General features: G+C 33.5%; 3 protein-coding genes and 1 pseudogene across 3 annotated transcripts; 2 read left to right on the top strand and 2 right to left on the bottom strand.

Moving 5' to 3' along the window:
• Nucleotides 1–4,710: 4,710 nt before the first annotated feature.
• Nucleotides 4,711–5,583, top strand: LOC146923380 (protein FAR1-RELATED SEQUENCE 5-like). The gene has a single exon (XM_085711705.1). It carries the CDS (start codon nt 4,711–4,713, stop codon nt 5,581–5,583), a length of 873 nt encoding a protein of 290 aa, XP_085567831.1.
• A 2,738-nt stretch (nt 5,584–8,321) lies between these two features.
• LOC146923379 (F-box/FBD/LRR-repeat protein At4g00160-like) lies at nt 8,322–9,606 on the top strand. Its single transcript, XM_085711704.1, has 2 exons — nt 8,322–9,245; nt 9,334–9,606. Exons 1-2 carry the CDS (start codon nt 8,322–8,324, stop codon nt 9,604–9,606), a joined length of 1,197 nt encoding a protein of 398 aa, XP_085567830.1.
• A 2,011-nt stretch (nt 9,607–11,617) lies between these two features.
• Nucleotides 11,618–12,632, bottom strand: LOC146923378 (putative F-box/FBD/LRR-repeat protein At5g56810; annotated as a pseudogene).
• A 2,260-nt stretch (nt 12,633–14,892) lies between these two features.
• LOC146923377 (F-box/FBD/LRR-repeat protein At5g56420-like) lies at nt 14,893–15,743 on the bottom strand. The gene is made up of 2 exons (XM_085711702.1): nt 15,255–15,743; nt 14,893–15,171 (listed from the first exon to the last, which is right to left on the bottom strand). The coding sequence occupies exons 1-2, from the start codon at nt 15,741–15,743 to the stop codon at nt 14,893–14,895; spliced, it is 768 nt and encodes a 255-aa protein (XP_085567828.1).
• Nucleotides 15,744–23,798: the final 8,055 nt, after the last annotated feature.

Genomic DNA, 23,798 nt, shown 5'->3' with positions numbered 1-23,798 from the left:
ATAATCGAAAACAAACGTTCCCTTCAAAAAAAGTTGAAAACAATCTTTTTTAATTATAGTAGAAATAGGAACGATTTTACAATAAGTGGAGCAATTGTATATATTATTATAAAAATCAACAACAAACTTCTTGAAAAAGATTAAACTCAATTTACTGGAAAAAATAAAATAAAAAAACGTTCTGGCGATGAAAAAAAAGGATGAACAATAAATCAAAAATCGACCATACCATATTCCTCCTTGATTTGTTTTGGGTTTAACGATTTCGGTCTAGTGCGGTTTCACCTGGTTCGATTCTGCTTTGCAAAGAGAGTTTTGTCAATCATTGTGGTCCCATAATAGATTTGAGGGATTATTCGAGGAAGTTGAACATAAAGGATTCCCGTTTCACGTAAACACAAAAAATTAAAAAACTTAACAGTAGTTGTAACCGTTATTACTACAGATGATGAGATTAAAAAAATCTTTGAGTGACACATAAAGATATATTCACACCATATCAGATCATGTCACACATTGAAGATATATATTCAAAGGCACAATAAAGTAGTATGTTATTATACGTGCATTTCTTGTTGAGCACGCTTGTCATTTTCAGCAGGTGTTTCCTTTGGTGGTTCATTAACACTCCTCTTGCCTTCATACTCCTCCCTACATCTAGCGTGCACATCGGCCAAGAGTGCTTCTCGCTGGATCGGTTCGGGATCGAAATGACATTCTTCTTCAACAGGAGTAGTATGTTGTTCGGCTGACAACCACCTTTTTGCGGGCGCCTTAGGGTGCGTTCGTTTTGGATTTTTTCCAAAAAAAATCTATTTTTTTTTTAATAAAAATCACTTTTTTCATTTTTAAGTGTTTGTTTTGGATTTTTAGAAAAATCATTTTATCAAAAAAATCTATTTTGATCCTAAAATGAAAAGCTATTAGGATTAGCTTTTCTCAAAATCTATTTTTTTTCAACAACAAGGAGATAACACATGTGCATGTTAGAACTCATTTTTTTAACAAAATGGATTTTTATGGATAGTAGGCAAACACAAATAACTTTAGATTTTTTTTAAAATCTCTAAAAAAAAATCTCTAGATTCTTTTGACACAAAATCTATTTTTTTTAAAGCTGAAACAAACGCACCCTTAGTCGTTCTCTTTCTTGCCGGCTTGGCTCCATGCCTCATCCTTAGAGCTGGACTTTTTTTACTGGTTCTTCGTCTGGAATAAGAATATGCTTTGAAAAGTCTCTTACTATTTTATCAATATTTTTCATAACATGTTCCATATCATCAATCCCAGAGACTTATTATACGTGGAAAATTCCTCTTCAGTCATATCCACAAGTACGACTTTTTCAGCATGCTTGGTATAGAATTCTAACCTGCCCCCATATTTTCTTGAATGCTTCACAAGTTTCTGCATGCTAGTATCGGGGTACAAGGGTAGAGTCATATTCAAAACTTAGACATTCGGGCTCTCTCATCCAATGTACAACTGTGAGCTTGTGATAATTATATTGTTCTCTCAGATAATCTGAGAAGAATTCCAGACTTAATTTATCCGCGTTAAAATTGTCCAGCACGTCAAGAGATCCGCCTTCATAAACTTTTTTTACAATTTTCATCATTCCGATACAACTCACATTGGTAAATGAACAAGAAAATCTTGGTGGCCATCCTAATCAGCCAGAAGTAAGATAAATTAACAAACTATCAAACATTACTTACATCAATGTAACATCAAGCATTAACAAAAAAAATGGATAGAAATCGTTCAAAATAAAAAGGAAAGAGAGGATAAACTGAAATCACATACAAACATGATGAGTTATGAAGAGGGCCAAAAGTGATTCTAGATGTTGTAGAATTGATTCTAGTGTTTCAAAACTAAATTCATGTCAGCTTATGTTTATGGTTTACTGACTTCTATCGTGGTTGGGATGATATAGTTAGTAAAACTGCTCAGACATTGTCCGAGCTTTAAATTTTTTTGAATTGCAAAGGTTTGTGGAGTAGTATGTTACTTTGTTTTGTTTGCTTGCTCTTATCTTCATATTATATATTTTTAATAAATGTTATTTTTTTGGACAAAACTTATGTACAATGTTTTAAGTGCAGTTTTTTCTGTTGTCCAATAAAATTAAGACACCTGTATTAAGTTTCCATGTCATCTTAATATTAACGCTTAATTTCTTCTAATTCTGTTTTCTATCCCGCTCTGTGCATTCCAATTTTTTCTCTCCTTCTTTCCAATTCGCGCAAAAGAACCTCTCTGCTTTAAGTGCTGCTATATCTCGCAAATAAAATCCTCCCGATTATAGCACGACCCATAATTTCACGTATATTTATTTGCTAAAAGCTTTTAAAACTAGTGTCACAACTACATAAGTAACTGCTTGCTACAGCACTCTCCATTTATGTGCTTCTTTTTATTGGAACATATAATTGCCTGCACTAACCGACTCTAGCACTTCTATCAAACAACCTTCTGTCCACATACTCATTTCATTTTTAAAACCAATTATATTTACCCATAACAAGAGAGCATATTACATATGTGTATATAATGATATAGGTTTAACTAGTACATGATTAAGCTAAGTTTAAGCTATAGGTGTTGATGTTGTCGTGGACAAGATGCCTTACTTTGTTAATTGGAATGAGTCCTAGTGCATGGAGAAATTTTGTTGTGCCAAGAGGATTAAATGGTGAAGTAAAGCAATAAAACAAGATTTTCCATATTCGTGGGTTTTTCGTGAAATTATTGTCGCTGTATTAAACATTATCCCTCTGCTTTTGGCGCTTCAAGAAACTATCAATTCCAAATCCTATTGTTTCGCGTATGGATGGAAAATTAGTGACATACATGTTCTTGTTTCCTCTCTCTCTCTCTCTCTCTCTCTCTCTCTCTCTCTCTCTCTCTCTCTCTCTCTCTCTCTCTCTCTCTCTCTGTCTGTCTCGTTTGTTTGCTCATCTTTTCTCTCTGTTTCTGCACACACTGAAGTCACCAATTCTATATCTTCTTTGTTTCATATGTACTCATGAAAATTGCTTTAGACTGTTCTTTTTAGTGCAAGAAGGTACTCCAAGATGGAAAATTCAAATTTAGCTACAAACAACGTCAGTGAACCATCACTGAGTGATGAAAAAAAAATATTCAGTGTTTTTAAATATTTTTAGGAGATGAAACTTAGGAGTTGGTCAATTGGTTAGAGATGGTACACATTGATAAAATAAATTGGGATTCAAAATTGAACATATACCACTATTTGATGATTTATCTTAGGTAATGCAATACTATTTTCTAAAGAAACCGAAATGGAAATCGATCATACAATATAATTAGTTTACTTATAGCTTTTTCTTATGATATATTATTACTTGTTGCTTGGTTATCAGGCCCGGCCCTGAGGGGGTGCAAACAGCTCAACAGAGCTGGGCCTTCCTCAGCCATGAGCCTCAAAAAAAAATTAATACCCATTAGTACTACTGCCCTCCAATTTTTTTTAATACCCCCAGCCATTTTCTGTCCCCTTGTTTTAGCCTTTTAGGCCTATTAGAATCAGGTCCTCTTGCTTTTGGTGTTAGGTGGGGGTTCCTCATGTGTACGGTAGTCATTTTCACCTTTGGGTGTATCGCATATATACGGCACCTTATATTTATCTTTTAAAAAATATAAATAGAACATTGCTCTTTTAAAAAAAAAACGTTTTGATTTTATCACTGGCCTCTTTTCATTCCCAGAGCCGAGCCTCCGAATTCTTAGGGACGGCCCTGTTGGTTATAAAAGACTTAGCTTTATATTGAAGCAATATGTTTACTTTTTCCAATTTTCAGTATTTTCATCTGCGAAGATATAATCCCATATGTTGGCATGGAGTTTGATACCAAAGATCACGCATATAGATTTTATAATATATATGCTGGCTTTGTTTGTTTTAGCATTAGAAAAGGTTGGAGAAACAAAAGTGTTGCGAATTCGATGAAAAACTCACACCAATAACAACTTGATGTGTGGAGCAAGGGATAATTAAGCAACCAAAATCAAAGTGTATGGAACAGTTATAATCACAAGCCAAAAGTAGAAAAACAACAGCGAGAGAAAAGGAAAGAGAGAACACAAATAATTTGTTGACCCAGTTCGGTCCAAATTGACCTAGTCTTGGGGAGAGAGCAGCCCTCCGTTCCACTATATGATGAGTAACGTTACAAAGAGATTTCAATGGGTTACAAGAATAAGTCTCCCGCCTAATTCTACCCAAAACCCAGCCTCTTCCCGTAACCAAGAGACTCAATCCTAATAGTGTTTCCCAAGGTGAATCAACCCACAAACCCTAGTTTTGTTCCAAAGAGACAAACTCTAAACAAACCCTAGTTTTGTTGTTGCCTTTCTAAACCCTTGTTTCAGTCCCCTCTATCTCAAGGTTTACACTGATACAATGCCTATATTTATAGTAAAAGAAACTCCCATAAAATTGTAACAAATCTGGCCCAAAAATACGTTTCTGAAAAATAACAGCACGCAAAATCGGCCCCCGATTTTCCAAATCGGCCACCGATTTTTCCAGAACAGGAAGCCTCCCAAAAGGCAGCCAAAATCGGCCACCGATTTTCCAAATCGGCCACCGATTTGTACTTTCAGCAAACATCAATTTTGGCCTCCAAACTCCAATTTTGAGTCACTTTCACAACAAAAAGCAAGTTAGATAATGAAACTGTGATGTCTCGAAAGTTCGTGTGTTTTAAAGAAGGCTTTAAGAGGATCAAAGATTATGATGAAAAGGTGTCTCGCAAAGATATAAGAATTGGATGTTTAGCACATTTTGTCATCAGTCGGGAATCAAGTGGAAAATATGTTGTTACATCTTTCAATAAGACCATAATCGCGAGCTTTAATCCCCCCAGAAGTAAACATAAATTACCATCACAAAGGAGGGTTTCTGCCGCTCAAGCAGCAGAGGTAGAAATGGAAAAACGATATGGTATACACCAAATATTGATTTTTGAGTTTATAAATCAACACGTCGGAGGGAGGGAGAACGTTGGCTGCGCTTCTAAAGATATGAGCAGTCATTTAACCGCCAAAAAGATGAAGGAAATGAAGGAAGGTGAAGCATATACTCTACTTCTTTATTTTAAATCAAAGGAGAGAGAGAATCAATCATTCTTTTATGATATTCAACTTGATGTTGATAATCAAATAACAAACATTTTCTGGGCAGATGCTAAAATGGTTTTAGATTATGTTTATTTTGGAGATGTAGTATGCTTTGATACCACATACTGCACTAATAAGAATTTACGACCATTTAATCCTTTCATTGGATTCAACCATCATAGAGAAAGTGTGTTATTTGGTGCAGCAGTGTTATATGATAAAATTGATGCATCATTTGAGTGGTTGTTCAAGACTTTTCTTAAGGCAATGTGTGGAAAAAAGCCAAAGACAATTTTCACAGATCAAGATTTTGCCATGGCAAAAACGCTTTTAGAGGTTTTTCCTGAAACATATCATCGTTTATGCTTGAGGCATTTATTTCAAAGAATGTTAATCATGCCTTTAAGCGATCAGATTCTTTTGCTGAAGATTTGAGAAGTTGCATTTATGGTTTCGAATATGAGCATGACTTTCTTGCCGCTTTGGAATTCATTACTTGACAAACACAACCTTCACCAAAATAAATGGATGCAATATTTCTATAAGAAAAAAGAAAAATGGGCCATTAAAAAGAAACCATTCAATTAAGATGACATGGAAACTTAAAAACTGCACTTAAAGCACTGTGCATAAAGGTGTGTTTGTTTCAAGTTTATCAGATTTATTTTTCGGAATAACATTCCTTGAAATATAAAGATGCGAATTTTATTCTAAGGTATTTGGATAAAAGATGCTTGGTTAACATTTTAATATTCCAGGAACCATACAAATATGGTTAGAATAGGTAGTTACACATGAATTTATTCACATCTTCATGAAACTTTATTCCCATCATTTTCTTTGGGAAATTTTTTCTATTCCCATAAACATTTTATACGGGATTAAAATTTAGTAAACTGGTAACAAACAGAAACTTATATATTTCTATCATTTTATTTCCAAAAATCTACAAATATAACTTGAAACAAACACACCCTAAGTTTTGGGTTAAAAACAAAAAAAAATATAGGGTTAGGATATATTTTTTTAACTCCGATATTGGTTTGGTCTTTTTTTTTGGGTGGTGGCCGGGGTTCGAACCTTCATGCATTGTCCATACCAACTGAGCTAAGCTCACGAGGACGATATTGGTTTGGTCTAATATAAAAAGATATATTTTAGATTCTAGTTACTCCTGTGTAATTGGATTATCGTCTCACCCTAAATTTTATTTATAAGAAAACTAGCAAAAAGAATGTGTCTGTCTTTGCTCTCTTTTTATTGTGCTAACGCATGTAAATTATGAACGATATTTTACATGAAATTTTGATTTTGATTTAAATTACAACTACAATTATTTGTAATAAACTTAAAAAACCATGTTTATCTTTTTTCAATAACAACAATAATTTAACAAATATAATATAAATTCGTATCATTTTTAATACCATTAACAATATAATATTAATATAGGAAAATTTGTTTAAGGGTATAATTGGAATTACAAAAAATTCGACCCAAAATCTCTATCCCCTTCATATATAATATTCATAATATTGTTCCTATTGTAGTGGGATATTTTCTATATTTAATGAGATTTAATTTTTTAATTAAAATTTAAAATAAAATTATTAAAGGATAAAATAGTAAATAAAATATTTAAATGAATGTAAAATGGGTAATGAAAAAGTTAGCGAAACTCATGTATATTTAAATCCTATTTTCTTTATGTCCTCGTGAGTTTAGCTCAGTTGGTATGGACAATGCATAAAATATGCAAAGGTCTGGAATACAAACCCCGGCCACCACAAAAAAAAAAAAATCATACTTTCTTTATATATTACTAGTGGAACGTCTTTTCTCTCTTTTTATCGTGCTAACACATGTAGATTATGATAGATATTTAATAGAAATTTTGCATGTAAATTACAAATAATATTGTATATAAATTTTTTGATATAAATTTAAATTATAAGTATAGATACTTATGAATTTTAGATGTAACAAACTCGACAAATCATATTTATCTTTTATAATTTAAATATTATAAGTATAGATACTTATGAATTTTAGATGTAACAAACTCGACAAACCATATTTATCTTTTATAATTTAAATTATAAGTATAGATACTTATGAATTTTAGATGTAACAAACTCGACAAACCATATTTATCTTTATCTTTTTGTAACAAACTCGACAAATCATATTTATCTTTTGTAATTTAAATATTATAAGTATAGATAATAAGTATAGATACTTATGAATTTTAGATGTAACAAACTCGACAAACCATATTTATCTTTATCTTTTTGTAACAAACTCGACAAACCATATTTATCTTTTATCAACTCGACAAACCATATTTATCTTTTATAATTTATATTATAAGTATAGATACTTATGAATTTTAGATGTAACAAACTCGACAAACCATATTTATATTTATCTTTTTCATCTTTTTCAATTCAATTTTTTCAATTACAAGAATAATATTTTTTGGTGGTGGCTGAGGTTCGAACCCCGGACCTTGCATACTTTATGCATTGTCCATACCAACTGAGCTAAGCTCACGCGGACAATTACAACAATAATATAACAAATATAACAAATATTCTTATCTTTTTAATAACACCAACAATATTTTTTTTTTTTGTGGTGGCCGGGGTTCGAACCCCGGACCTTGCATATTATATGCATTACCAACTGAATAACACCAACAATAACAATTTTTTTTTGTGGTGGTCGAGGTTCGAACCCCGGACCTTACATATTATATGCATTGTCCATACCAACTGAATATCACCAATTTTTTTTTGTGGTGACCGGCCGGAGTTCGAACCCCGGACCTTACATATTATATGCATTGTCCTTACCAACTGAATAACACCAACAATAACAATATTTTTTTTTTGGGGTGGCCGGGGTTCGAACCCCGGACCTTACATATTATATGCATTGTCAATACCAACTGAATAACACCAACAATATAACATTATTATAGAAAATATTTATTTAAAGGTATAATTGAAATAAAAAAAAATCCAGCCTATAATTTCTGAAAACCCCCTATTTTCTTTTATTTTTTAGGAGATAAAAAATCTATTTTTTCAACCAAAACAGAATTCACTCCATATGACGGCAACAAAAACTATTAACCCTCTAAAAAACCCTTGATCGTATTCTTCTGATTCATGAGTCCTAACAAAAAAAGAACGGCACAGTCGTCGTCGCAGGACACAAAGATGGACAGAATCAGCGATTTACCTACTGAATTATTGTGTCACATACTCTCTCTTCTTCCCATCAGACAAGCTTTTACTACCACAGTTCTTTCTAAGCGGTGGACACAACTCTGCTATTCACTCACCAATCTAAAGTTCGACTATGAAACCTTTGCAAAGGACGATGACCCCTTCCATCGCTTCTGTCGTTTTGTGGACACAGTCATGCTCTCTCCTCACTCATCAAGCCAACCCATCAAAACATTTAGCCTCATGGGTCGTTCTAGATTCAATGACTACACCATTGACGCATGGGTAGAAGCCGCGAAAAGGCGTTGCGTCGAGGAATTTCATCTTACCATGGATTTCTACACCTTTACTAACCACACCTTGACTCCCGTTATTTTTGCATCCAAAACCCTAGTAGTTATGCAACTTGAGGCGTTACAAATTGCAGGTAATAATTTGCGTGTTGATCTTCCATCACTCAAAATCCTACATTTGAAATTGGTTCGTTTTGAAAATCATAGTGTTCTAAAAAAACTCCTCAATCCTTGTCCTGTTCTAGAAGATTTGTGCACTTTATGGATTGTTTGTATAAAAGGTGACAAAAATAATACAGCAGAAGGGTTTAAACCCTTATCCAAGTTGGTTAGAGCAGATATCAATTCAAGTTATATTCCATTTGATGTGTTTTATAATGTCAAGTTTTTACACACAAGGAACACATACTATCCTTCTCGCACTGAAGATATATTCAAAGGCACCCCGGTGTTTCAAAACTTAATTCATCTCACCTTGTATTTATTGTTTACTGATTTCAATCTCGGCTGGGATGGTATAGTAAAACTGCTCAGACATTGTCCTAAGCTTCAAATTTTTAAAATTACAAAGGTTTGTGGAGTATTTTTCTTTGTATGCCTGTTGATTTTCTTCATATCATATATTTTAATAAATGTTATATTTTTATCCCCTTTGACAGTGGTCTACAGATATATCCGAAGAATGGCAATGCCCAATTTTAAATCTTGAATGTGTTTCGTCTCATCTCAGATCTTGTGTTATTAATAACTTTAAAGGTTTGGAGGATGATCTCCAATTTGCAACCTTTATTCTGATGAATGCACGGCTTTTAGAAGTCATGTCAATTTATGTTTTTAATAATTCCGCAAAGCATCTAATTGTAGAAGAACTATCATCCTGTCCATGGATTTCTACGAGGTGTAAACTTTATGTTGATGGATCTAGATACTAGATATTAGTTTTTCTTCATATCATTTAATTTTATAGGCTTGGTGTTTTCATAGAAATTAAACTGTGATGATGATATTAGTACTAACTCTAGAGTGGAGTACGATCCTTGTTGGATAACGATTTGATCTGGATGCTTTTAATTTTATTTTTCTCTGTTTCATGGAAAGTAAGAATTGTTTCAAGTCCTATTTAATTCTTCCAGTAATTATCCTCCTATTGTAGAAGTTGTTTGATTCTGCTTGTTACTCGTATAAAGCATGCATATGTACTATATATATTATCAATTATTTTTCCAAACAAGTTCCTTTAACTTTCACATTTTATCTAGGAAGGTTGGGGAATGAGAGTCGAGAAAGACCATTTCTGGATAGATAAAGTGGTTATTTGATTCTTGCATCAAAGATACAAAATTAGAAAAAATTATGTTTATTAATTATCACAGTTGTTATACGGGTTATTATCAAAGTCTAAACAATGACGGCTTTGTAGATGAAATTCAATTCGCAGCATATATTTTAATTTGGGATGCCCTAAATAAATTAACAAATTGTCCAAGAATTTCTCCCAAATGTGAATTTCAATTAGATTTACCTAGTTCCTTAATATTTCTTGTTTTACATATGAAACATCTATTTTTTAGTAGTTTGAAGGACATGCATAGGACTGTTTCCTCGAACAAATGGGAATGCATTTTGATGTATCTTCAATATTCATCTGAAAAGAAGGATCGTGTACCAATTTGGACAAGAACAAGGATTTAAACTCGTCTGAAATTCATTTATTTCTTCATGTTATATACATGTGTGTGTGCGTGATTGTATGTGTGTGCGTGTGTGTGTGTTGAGAAAGATGTCAAACTTCCAGAATAGGACAAGCAAAGATTTTTTTGACGAAATTATGCTTCTAATTTTTAAGATAAACAAATTCAAATATAACGTTTTGAGCAATGGAAGATGAACAGATAAATCAACAGTTGCAACCACTAAATTCTTGACTTTGAAAACAACAAGGCTTTGGGAGTTGAAAACTGTGGTGGTGAAGGTGTGGCAAAGACAGTGAGATGAAATTCATCAACACATTGTTTTACGGCTTCTACCCATGCTTCCAAGATGTGAATTGGGAAACATTCAGTTTTAAGAAGACACTTCAGGGGAAAAGTTTTGCTGATTTATTAGGTCGCACAAGGGGATTTCACGAGTTTATCCACAAAAAGACAGAAGCGATGGAAGGCATCATATTGTCGTCTTCCCCGGTTTCATCGTTGAAACGCATGGCAGTGAATGAGTAATAGAGTGGACTCCACCTTTTAGAGAGAAGAGTGGTTTTGAAAGCAGGAGAGTATGCGACACAGACACACAGTAATGGCTTTAAGTTGCTCTCAGTAAAAGGCTTTGTGAATAACATCTCTTCTTATTTATTGAAAAGAAAATTAATTGAACTTCAACACAAATTTATTCGATTAATGTGAACAAAGTGAAAAAGTCTGCTTGAGAAATTATGGGAGAAACTATTAAAATATTATATAATTCACACCTTTTTTACTTTGCTCTGCCCAAAAAATCAGCCACATATTGTAACGGACTATTATTCCCAATTATTTTCTTAATCCTGACGGAATTGAAGCATTTGCTGGCAGCTTTTGGTCACGGATTCAAGGTTTGCTTGTGCTTGACGTTTCAGATAATCAACTTTCAGTAAAGTATTTTACACTCGTAATAACTTCTGCTTTTTTCCCTCTTCTTTTGAATGCTTTAAGAAAAAAGAGATTCAACAATTATTGAATTATTAGTAAATCTAAATATGAACAAAATTACTTGAATTTTTTGATGTTATAGAGTCTAAAGTTCAAAGGTGTATATATGCATTTTGTGCACGTTAGAGAAAGTTTTTGTTTAAACTCTGTAGATGAGACTAATTGCACTATCAATTACACTTATGATGTGAATTAATATTGATTTGCAATTTAAATGAGGAACTGCCATTTCTCTTCAAAATAATGGAAAACACAAATATCAATAAACTGGGGAACAAATTGAAAGTTTACATTCGGGAGACATCCTACGACACAAGGATAATTCTTCTAAAGAATGTTCATTTTCCTTTTGATCTAAGAAATGACTAATGTTGATCTTCATGACCTGTAAATGTCGCGCATTTTGTAAAACATATTTTTCAAATTGAATTTCACCTCCAAAGCCTTCATAGTTTATAGTAGATGATCTGAGGTGAGACGAAATGCATTCAGGAACAGACTTGCAATTAGGAACAGATTTTGGGTATTTCCAGTTTATGAACATATCTTTGTTGAATCCTATCTGCAAAAAAATATACAAAATAAGATTCACAAAATTTACACCAAGAAAAGAAGGAACATAATCAATCCAAAAAAACACAAGAAACCTTATTAATAGAAATTGTTTGAAGATTTGGGCAATACTGGAGCACCTCCACTATACCATCACAGTGATGAAAGAAAGAAAAGAATAAATGAATTGATCTCTGGTTGAGGAAGCTTCTTCTTCATCTACAATTAAAAGTTTCTAAATCAAAAACAAGTTACATATAAAAATTAAATCAAATAACAACATAAGAAAAAGTTTTAATAAAAGGTTTATTCTCAGCAACACAATAATTTTTTGTCACATAATTGCGGTCACATCAACAGTATTTGACAGCAGTTCTATGCTATTCTATGTCCATTACCGCAACTGTTAAAAACTGAACTTCGTGAATTGCTTTAAATGGAACATCAAATGCATGGATATTGGATCTGATCAATTTGGATAAGTTTTTAAAGCCTCCTGTACCAACACCCTTGCCTTGTTCTGTATAGTGAATGCGAGTATGCAAATCCTCTAAAACGGAACACCCGGAAAGAAGCTTGTCGAAATTCTCCTAATTCTTGAAACAAACATGATCCAAATAAAGGGTCCTAAGCGAGGGAAGATCAACAGATAAGTTACCAGCCAGCTTTATCATACTCAGTTTGAGGACCACAAGTGTTGGAAATATGAAAATACTTTGCATATTTCTTAAACTGAAGGATAAGCTTGAAACAAGATGTTGGAATCTGAAACTGAAGGTTGTGTGTTTAAGGTTTTTCAATTTCTTAACTCATTATATGTTTAAGATAATAAGTAGTTATATATAGAAATCAGCTTTACAGATTCATAGAGTATACCTTTTCTAAGACATTCATAATTATTTAGTAACGCCATACAAAGTGAGGGACTACTATGGTGATTTACTCGATAAATATGATATTGCTAATAATCTACATGACTATTTCTTACATTTATTTTTTTTAGTTGAAAAATCCAGTGAGAAGCTATTTGTTTTGCTCAATCTCACTTTTGAAATTATTTTCATGTTTGAAGTGTGAAGACCGTTAAGCAGAATTTGCAACTTTCTCATTCCATTTTTAAAATCCATAGGAAATTTGTAAAGTTGTTTTAGAACCTAATGTATAAAATGAATTATTATATCGAAATGAGTCTACGATCTTTGTAATTTAGATGACACTGTAAAGAAAAGTTTTATCAAGTAGGAAGTGATTTGTATCAACGTCAAGTATTGAAGTATTTTCTATTTAATAATGCAATTTGTTATGCTGTTTATTATAAAAGAGTATAGTGTGAAAGATGATTTTGCAATTTTTATTTGTTTGAAAGGAAGGTACCTTTTGTATTTGTTGGGCCATTAATAAATGTTGCAATATTGTTTGAAAGGAAGATACTGACATGCTTTAATATGAGAATCAAACAGAAAATAAATAGAAAGAACATTTATTTGTTGATAACAGTACCAAATTCCATTTCTTGCTAACACTGCACAGTCCACAAATCAACTTGAAGAAGATTCAAACATTATGGTCAAATATTTGTGTTTTATTATTTTCCTGAACTTATTTCTTCACTAGTTGCATGGAACAATATCAGGAACAAGTGTTGAATCATGAAATGGTAAGCTCTTATCGATGCTTGGATACAATTAGCATTAAATGATAAGTGAGGGTTCTTCTACATTGACAATGAATCAAGGAACTACGAAAATTTGCACTGAGCAAAAGAAGAAACAATTAATTCGCAAATAGTTACTGAACTATAGCTCACAAGAAACTAACTGCAATCAACCACCAATAATTCAAGATAGAAAAGCAATGGTAGAAAAGGATCCGAAACTGTAAATTTAAATCTGCATCCGTGACAATGGCTTCAAAACTGCATCCATGAGATCGATACTAACAGCCCTTGAATTGCGATCAATTTCACCATGAACCAATGGAACAATACATTAGTGAACGACAAGTACACGTAAAGTACAATTGTGTTATTTTTAGACACACAAATCAACATTCATCAACATTCATCCCAACATCGTAGAAAATGAGATTAGAGTATGAAGTAGTTGGGTGAGAATCGTTCAACTAGAAAACAATTCAAAGGGAGGAAATTCGTCAAATTGTTCAACTTCAAAATGATTGAAGTAATAACTTCTTACGTTCCAAATTCCATATCAAAACATAAATATCAACCACAAAAAACTTGTCCAGTTTTTCAGATTTGGAATCACGTATCAAATGCAAGTTGATAGGAATTGAAATTCAGGTTCGCTTAATCACAACTAAAACCATTCATAGACTATAATACTTAAAAACTATGGTTGATGAATGAAATAATCATCAAAATCTTCATAAAGCACAACAACAAAATTACATTCAACTCTAACGAAGTAACCAATGAAATTAGTCCTATTTCCTTTGTATTTTCTTAAGATCTTTCTATTGTTAACGGAAAAAGGGCAGCATCTGTGATAACAATTGGAATATCACAAGCTCTTTTATGCCAACATACCCCGGTAACAATTAGTTTATCAAGCACAGTCCAAAAACTCGAAAAGTCGAGCCCTCTTCTGACTTTCTATTCGCAAATATAATATAATAAACTACTAAAATACCTCAATTGACTCACTCAAAGGACAGAAGGAAAACTTACTTGATCTCATGTTAATGATGTATATTAATCTCACAAATTGCTTTACGATTTGAATTCCCAACCAAACTCTTTGCTAATCCAATATTGAACATCAAGGTATTTTGATAATAAATAGGACTTGAAACAATTCTCACTTTCAATGTAATAAAACAAAACATAAAACTAAAAGAATCCAAACAAAATAGTCATTGAGCTACAATGAAAGTCCACCCTATAATTCTTCCACACTAAAGACCGTCAAATAAAATGGTTGCATATTATTAGAATAGAAACTAATGAACAACTAATGGTTACTACATAGATTCAAACAAAAGATTACATCCCAAGGACATCCTTGGACAGGTGGATAATTTATCCTTAATTTGATTCTTTTTCACTCCATTTGAGAAGCTAGCTGTAAAATTGATTTTCATCGCTTCTAAAAGCATCGCATTCTGCAAAATATAGGTTGCAAATCGAAGATCATTTTCAGAGCCATCAAAGTCTAAAAGAGTACATGATCTGAGGTGAGACAAAATGCATTCAATAGATGGAATTGGGCTTTTCCAATTTTTGGATAATCTGGTACTCCACTGTCAAAGGGACAAAGAATAACATTCATTAAAACATATATTAGAAAAGAGCAAGTAAAAGAAGAACATATTAATCCACGAACCTTTCTCATATAAAGAGTTTGAAGCTTGGGACAATGCTGGAGCAATTCTATCACACTATCCCAACCAAGAAAGAAATGATAAAACAATAGTTCAATGTGAATTAAGTTTCGAAACACAGGAATGCTTGTCAAATTGGCTTTTTGTGCATAGTCTATGCGGAGAAACTCGACCTTAGAGATATCATTCAACGTAACATCGATTGGACCAATATCGGCTTTAACCAATTTGGACAAGAACATGGTTTTAAACTCGTCTGCTTCATTGTTTTTAACATATCTAGGATTAGAAGTATGCAATTCCACTAGAATAGGACAAGCATTAAGAAATTTCATGAAATTGTTTTGAAATCGAACAAATCTCAAATGTAGGGTTTTGAAGGATGGAAGATCAACATTCAAAATTTCAGCTTCAACTTTTAATCTCTCAAGTTTCAGAACAACTAGGGTTTGAGAGGTGAAAATAGTGGGATTCAAGGTAACATTATTCATAAATAAATGAAATTCCTTGACATGACGTTGTTTAGCAGCTTCAACCCATGCATGAAAGCGTTGATTATCAACGTCATAAGATCTAGAAATAAACGCGAGCCTAATAGTTTCGATGGATTTGTTTATCGCAGAAGGCAAAAGCAAGAGTGTATCTACAAAATGACAGAACCAATAGATGGCGATGGAATGATCGTCATCCAGGACGGTTTCATCGTCATCGTCTAGGATGGTTCCATCGTCATCGTCTTGGACGGTTCCATCGTCGAACAAGAAGTTGAGAAGGGAGAGTGAATAACAGAGTAAGGCCCACCGTTTGGAAAGACGCTTGGTAGCGTAAGAAAAGAGAGAATGTGACAAATTAACTCATCAGGTAAGTTACTAATCCTATCAATGGGAGCTGAGTTCTCAATTTCCGATGACATGTTTGTTTCAGAAATATGAAAACGGTTAAGGGTTTGCGAAAGAGTGGAAAATTGTTAAACAGCCAGCGAAATGAGTCCCATTTTCTAGCCACTTCGTTTTCTTTTTTTGACAAGGTCATTTATTTTCCTTGATTTCACATTCAATGGTTTATTTATTTATTTATTGATACAAAAAAATGAACAATCAGCCTTTTATAGAAAAAAAATACATCTTCAATTCTTCCACAACACTCCCCACCTCCTTTGACGTTCAAAATTTGAATAGCCTAAAAATGGTAATTTTTAAATATCATTATTACAATTAAATATTTCTTTAAAGGAATGGTCATTAAATTATAATGATTGGAATCACCCAATATTGTTTTGTTTTAAATAAAGGGTCTTGTTAACTAAAAGTAGTAATTTTGCATTGGGAATTGCAACTTTTTGATTTTTAAAAATTTGAATTCAACACTTTTCACCACTTTTCCCACATTTACCTCAATACCTATTTTATTTTTTTTTGTTTTTTTAAGAATGACTGCTGAAGCCTGAAAAAGAAAGATTACACAGGAATAAAACGAGGGATAGTATTAGAAATCGTGGTTGGGCCTAACACAACCTCACAAAACCGGCTTGTGAGGTGAGGATTGCCCCAACTTATAAACAAATTGTCAGGCCAACTCCTAACCGATGTGCGACTCTTAACAGATAATAACCCCGTACTATCAATATTTACTAAAGCATCTGCATATTTATTTTTTTCTACGTAAGCATGACAAACCACCACAAGCTAAATGTCTCAAATTTTAAATTTTCAAAGAACCTGAATGAATAGAATAGATATAAATTCATCAATTCCTATATATAGTAATAATTGCCTATTATAACCCCTACTTTTATGGTTCGTGGGAATGTTACCTTGGAATAAAATTCCCATCTTTAGGTTTCAAGGAATGTTATTTCTATGAATAAATTTAGTTGACTTGAAAAAAACACTACATATACAGTTTTTTTTATTTGAAGAAACTACATATATAGCTTGAAATCGTATGAATTGTAAAATTTTTGCGTAGAAATGGAAAATATTTTAGTCTTTTCTTTTTTTGAAACTGAGTTTTTTTTTTCTAATTCTTTTTTGTTTGTTTGAGTTCAATCCTCACTTTTTTAATGAATTTCATTCATATTTTAATAAATACATATAAAATAATAATCATACAATAAATAATTTATTTGCATTTCAATTAACTGCAATGATTGCTATAACTATTCATTTAATTGGTTGTCAAACTTTCCATTACACTATGCATTCAAAATAAAGAATATTTCTTACTAAGAAATGTTTTTCTTTATAAACACAGTTGCAAAATAATGTTTGTTTTAAAGTACAAATAATTGTTAGTTTACCTAAGAAATAATTAATATAAAATTTCATAATACTCATTTTTTTTTTGAGTGAATTTCATAATACTCGTTATAAACTCACCAATCCTACATGACATTTTTTATTTGTTAGATATATGTTTTTATGGACAAGTTGTGTTTAGCAACACTAGGGTTCTCAATATCATCATAACATATTTTGTGGGGAATAGGTGTTTGGATTTTGTTTTTGTGGCCATTCATGATAGAGTTGCGAGGTTTTGGCTCAATCTTTTGTTCATGTTGGTTTGTGGCGATTTAGTTTGGTTTTGTCGATGTTTAAGATGTACGGTGTTTGCTGTTTCTTCTGGGTGTCCCGCCTATTTACGTCACCCACTGCTTTCTAATGTCTGTCCACCGGTCCCTCTTCGTCTTGTGCATGGATTGGGTTATTAATAAATTTTTCCGTTAATAAAAATAATAATAAAATATTTTTACGAGTTAAATTTTTTTTAATCTCTAAATCATGATAACGAAGAAAATTTTATGCACAAAATAGAAAATTATGTATTTCATTGATAAAACACATGATAAATAATTTCATTGATAGAATAGCCGACCCTAGTTTTTTGGTGAGAGAAACTCCAACTTCTTTCTAAATTTTCTTTCTCTTTCACTCGTCGAGGAGGGGTGGTTTCACGTCATTTTTTGACCTAGAATCACCCCTTTACATCCTTTTTCCTTATTCTTTCGATCTAAATAAGTGATCTCCACATATATCAAGTGTTTTCTTTTGTGTTTTTTCGTGATTTCTTAGTCTAAGTGCGGCGTTGTGTCGTTCGTCGTCTTGTGCGGCGTTGTTTGATTTCACGTCTTGTTGTGGTGTTCGTTTGGTTTATATTGAAAGATCAGTTTCAGTCAATCACAAATTCAATCGATGATTTGGACGCCAATGTTGCAATTCCAGAAGCATGGGTCTTCTGTTGATTTAGATTTCATCATATTTTTTGTAGGCATTTTGCCATTATATGCTAATAACTTGGGTGGTGTGAGGTTGTTCGCAGATTCATCCTTTACGTTTTTAGCGATGTTGATTCTGATCTATTCTCTCAATTTGAATGAATCAATATCCTTTTGTTTTTATAAAAAAAATAAAATAATTCATTGATAAATAGAAAGAAAAAAATAAAAATAATTATTTTTAAAAATAAAAAAATAGTAGCGCTCTGTCTCTTGTGCATGGTACATGTAAATACACTAGTTTGTAGACAATACACAACGATTCTTGTTCATGTCTCATAATTTGTTTATTGAATCTCGTGTGTATTTGGTTTTTGAATGGCAAATAAGTAAATGAAAAGGAGATATCTCCTACAAGTGTACAAATATTTACAAATCATGAATAAAATGATTACTCAAGCCAAGCAATAACAAAGTCAAAGGAGCTCTTCAACAGAAACGAGCGAAAATTGAAACAACACCAGAGAATCATCTAGCTTCCTATCAAGATCAACTAACCCCAAATGAACAAGAGGAATATCCCGTGTGTGATACGAGGCTAGCTACTTCTGATCTTGCTTAACTTAGCTATGGTCCATAGTACTTTCAACGAACATAATAGTTTTATTGGTCATTACACATCCAAGTATTTTGATTTTGATACTTTTGCAATCTAATTTAAACTGTAAACGTTGGCAGTTTAGTTTCAAATAACCAATTTAATAGGTATAGTGCAGCAGACGCGCCAATGACACTCCAAAACAATAAAGAAAACACCAACTCCCTCAAAAGATCACCAACATTAAGAAAACAAAGATCACCATGATCCAAAAGGAACCCAAAACCCCCTCCCATGATAGAGGTCAACCCCAAGTGGGGAAGAACCAAGCCTACTACCCCAAGATCATGGACACTGAAATCAAGGAAACAAACCGCAGACCCTCTCAAAGGTGCACCAACACACCCCGTAAAAATATATTGGTCTCAACAAAGGATTGGTTCCACAAACCCACTCACAGTGTGAACAGGGTTAACCAAGATGTCTCCTAAGAAATCAGTGCCAGGAGGTGAACTAAATTTCATCAACAAATTGCAATGTATAACATGTCTTGCCAAATAACACCAAATCAATAAGTGTCGACTAGATGAGCCAAATAAAACATTTTCTAAACATAATACTCCCTGAAACTACAAAAAAAAAAAAAAAAAACTCAAAAAAGACTAACAATATCCCTTGGAATAACCAAGAGAGGAGTTTTTTTAGAATAAAGAGAAGACATCAGATATGTTAGACACATTGCCCCCTCCCCAAGAAAGGAGTTTTTTAAGAACCCGTAAGCAGAAGAGATGGAATAGACCCCTTCCTTTCTAAACTTCAACGTCCAAGAGTATGCCTCAACAGAGAAATTATGCTAATCTAAAACACCTAAAATCTCTGCCACCTATCTCCTAAACAAAGAGGTTCCGCCTCCAACTCAGATGCTACATCCACTTCCCATCCTTTCAAAATCAAAGTAGAAACCGCCATTGATGAAGAGAGAAAAAACTTGAAGCTTGTGAATGAAGCAAAACTATTTCATTGAATTGTAAAGTGTTATTACAGGTGGTTATATACAAATAAGTGCCAGCTCATAGAAACTACTCTAACTAACTAAATGAAATATATAAATGCAAGTGAAATGAAATATGAAATTCAAATGCATCTAGTTAGGTAGCGTGCGCTCCAAGTCTTGTTGTTTTGTTATATTTTCCTCATATTTTGATACCCCCCTCGCAAACTGGAGGTTGATAGATATCTATCATCCCAAGTTTGAGCATGCAATCATGAAACTGCCTTGGACCAGAGGCCTTAGTAAACATATCAGCAGTTTGATGTTGGGAAGTAATAGGTAGCAAACGCATGACCCCAGCTTGAAGCTTCTCACGCACCAAATGACAGTCAATATCTAAATGCTTGGTACGCTCATGGAAAACTGGATTTGCAGATATGTGAAGCGGGCTTTGATTGTCACAATAGAGCACAGGTAACCGGGAAGGAGCTTGCTTTAAGTCATGAAGGAGGAAACACAACCATTGAAGTTCTCTGGTTGCAGAAGCTAGGGCACGGTACTCAGCTTCAGCAGATGAGCATGACACAGTGGGCTGTTTCTTTGATTTCCAAGAGACCAAAGACTTACCAATAAAGAAGCAATACCCTGAAATGGAACGTCTAGTGTCCACACAACCTCCCCAGTCCGCATCACTGAAACCAAGAAGCTGAAGATCAGAGGAATGAGGAAAGAAAAGTCCCCTGCCAGGAGAGCGTTTCAGGTAACGCAGAACCCTAAGAGCTGCTTTGTGATGTAAGTCAGTAGGAGAGGCCATAAACTGACTCAATTGTTGTGCTGCAAAAGCAATGTCAGGGCGTGTAGTAGTAAGGTACAACAATTGTCCAACCAAACGTCTATAGCCAGAAACATCAGTGTATAAAGACCCACAATCTTGAGACAAACGTATGGATGGATCAAGAGGAGTAGAAACTGGTTTGCATCCAGTTAATCTGGCATCTTCAAGAAGTTCCAGGCAGTATTTGCGTTGACATAATGATATGCCCTTGGAAGAGCGTGCCACTTCCAATCCTAAGAAGAATTTGAGTTCCCCTAGTTTTTTGATGCGAAAGGCAGTATTTAGGGCATGTTTGAGAGAGTCAAACTCTTTCAGACAAGTGCCTGCTAGAATGATGTCATCCACATATACTAAAATTACTGTGTATGAAGTAGCAGTGATTTTGGTGAACAAAGTGTGATCTGCAATGGCTTGTGTAAAACACTGAGCATAGAGAAAATGAGTAAGCTTCTCAAACCATTGCCTGCTGGCTTGTTTGAGACCATACAAAGACTTAAGCAGCCTACATACTTGACCAACTTTAGGAGGTGTAACATCTTGAGGCACTTTCATATATACAGCTTCATGTAAATCCCCATGCAAAAAGGCATTGTTTACATCAAGTTGATGTAAATACCACCCATGTATAGATGCCAAAGCAAGTAGAACTCTGACAGTGGATAATTTTGCAACAGGTGAAAATGTCTCAAAATAATCCTGTCCTTCAGTCTGACTGTATCCTTGTGCAACCAATCGTGCTTTGAAACGTTCTATGGTACCATCTGCATGTCTTTTTATTTTACATACCCATTTACTTCCTATAGGTGCTGCAACTGGAGGAATATCAACAAATTCCCATGGTTTGTTAGCATTTAGTGCCTCTATTTCTGTCTGCATAGCAGTTATCCATCTGGGATCCTGATTAGCAGAATGAAATATAGCAGGCTCAATCTCAGTATTCAAAGAGTGTGCATAAGCCAAATGCTTAGGAGAGAGAGCTGAATAGTTGACAATATTAGGCATGGAGTAGTTGCCTCCTGCTGAGTTGCAGATGTAATCTTGTAAGTGACTAGGTGCCTTAGAAACCCTAGAAGATTTTATGGGGGATATAGGCACAGGTTCATCAACATCATCATTGTTATCATGAGGAACTTCAATGTCTTCATCATTGAAACTCACAACACTATCACTCACACTTATAGATTGAGTACCTTGACTATCAAGATACATTTGTGTGATAGGAACAGAAGTAATACTTGAAGAATGAAATGGAAATTCCAGATCAAAGAATTTCACATTTCTGGAAACTAAAATCTCAGAAGTATATATGAACATCAACAAGAACAAAACCTTTGATGCCATGCTTGTAACCTAAGAAAGCACACTTCTTAGCTCTTGAATCAAATTTATGTCTGTTAACAGGTAGGGTTGATGCATAACTCAAGCAACCAAACACCCTTAAGATACTAAGATCTGGTACTTCACCATATAACACTTCATAAGAAGATTTATTGTTTAAAATCTTAGTGGGAATCATATTTATCAAATAAACTGCATGCAGCACAGCATAGGACCAAAATTTCTTAGGTAATTTTGACTTAAACATGAGAGCTCTACTCACATTGAGTATGTGTTGGTGTCTTCTCTCCACTCTTCCATTTTGCTGTGGAGTGTACACACAACTTCTCTGGTGTATTATGCCTTTCTCATCATAAAAATCTTTCAACATGAATTCAGGACCATTATCACTTCTAACTGTCTTAACTTGACATGGAAATTGTCTTTCAACCATAGAGATAAAACTCTTTATTTTCTGAGAAGCTTCAGATTTATTTTTCATCATAACAATCCAAATATGTCTGGTACAATCATCTAAAATAGTAAGAAAATACTTGTAGCCATGCACAGAAGCTGTACCAAATGGCCCCCAAATATCAAAATGAACTAAATCAAAAGCAGACTTAGCATTTTTACTACTTACAGGAAAAGGTAAAATTTTCTGTCTAGACATTTGACACACATCACAAGCTGTGTGTTGGCTAACAGGAACATAGCTATACAATTTATTCATGCACATCATTCTATCCTTAGAAAGATGGCCAAGCCTGAGATGCCATAGCACTCCATCAGGCACTTGCTCTTTATTTGATTTTGCTGAAGCAGATACACTGGACACTGAAACTGGATTACTATCTTCATCAATCTTCAAGTAATATAAGCCATGCCTCTCTTTAGCTAAACCAATCCTCTTCAAATTGTTCCTTTCCTGTATTATACATTCATCAGCCTCAAATAGCAGAATGCAATTTTGTTCCTTGATTAACTTGGAAACATAAATAAGATTTACAGCAAATTGAGGCAAATATAGAACATTATCTATACTCAATTCCTGTGTCAATCTTATTTGTCCTTTACAATTAGCTTCTGTAGTATTTCCATTGGGTAAATTGACGCTAATAGGTTCAATTTTGGTGCAGTTACTAAACCATTTCAAATCAAAACATGTATGATGTGTAGCTCTTGTATCTACAATCCATCCAGTATCTACATGTCTATTATCAAAATTAGTATAACATGAATTACCTCCATTTGAGGAAGATAAACTGATACCTTTTACCACATTTGCTGAGCACTTTGTCTCCAAATTATTCTTTTCCAGCAGAGACATTAAACTCTGATATTGGTCTTTGGTGAGAGTGATTCCTGCACCTTCTTCACTTCTACTAGTTGATGCAGTCTGCACCTTACTTTTTGTATCATCTCCTTCAATCATATTAGCAGAGTAGTTTCCACCACCTCTTCCCCAGTTTGGTGGATAGCCATGCTTTTTGTAGCAAGTCTCAACAGTATGATTAGATCTCTCACAAAATGTGCAATACCTTCCATTTCCTCTTCCTCTTCCTTGATTAAAATTGTTTCCTCTACCTCT

This window comes from Medicago sativa, chromosome 5 (assembly GCF_051527215.1).
Source record: "Medicago sativa cultivar Bolivia chromosome 5, Bolivia_mono, whole genome shotgun sequence".
Classification (NCBI taxonomy): domain Eukaryota; kingdom Viridiplantae; phylum Streptophyta; class Magnoliopsida; order Fabales; family Fabaceae; genus Medicago; species Medicago sativa.
Note: the sequence above shows the minus strand (reverse complement) of the source record. Positions and strands in the feature narration are given on the sequence as shown.

What these genes read in the sequence shown, in the direction of transcription:
- LOC146923377 (XM_085711702.1), bottom strand. Translation starts at nt 15,743, where the DNA reads ATGAATAATGTTACCTTGAATCCCACTATTTTCACCTCTCAAACCCTA. An exon ending in AAACTCTTTATATGAGAAAG is followed by an intron (nt 15,172 to 15,254) that starts GTTCGTGGATTA and finishes TCCCTTTGACAG; the next exon opens with TGGAGTACCAGATTATCCAA.
- LOC146923379 (XM_085711704.1), top strand. Translation starts at nt 8,322, where the DNA reads ATGAGTCCTAACAAAAAAAGAACGGCACAGTCGTCGTCGCAGGACACA. An exon ending in AAATTTTTAAAATTACAAAG is followed by an intron (nt 9,246 to 9,333) that starts GTTTGTGGAGTA and finishes CCCCTTTGACAG; the next exon opens with TGGTCTACAGATATATCCGA.
- LOC146923380 (XM_085711705.1), top strand. Translation starts at nt 4,711, where the DNA reads ATGTCTCGAAAGTTCGTGTGTTTTAAAGAAGGCTTTAAGAGGATCAAA.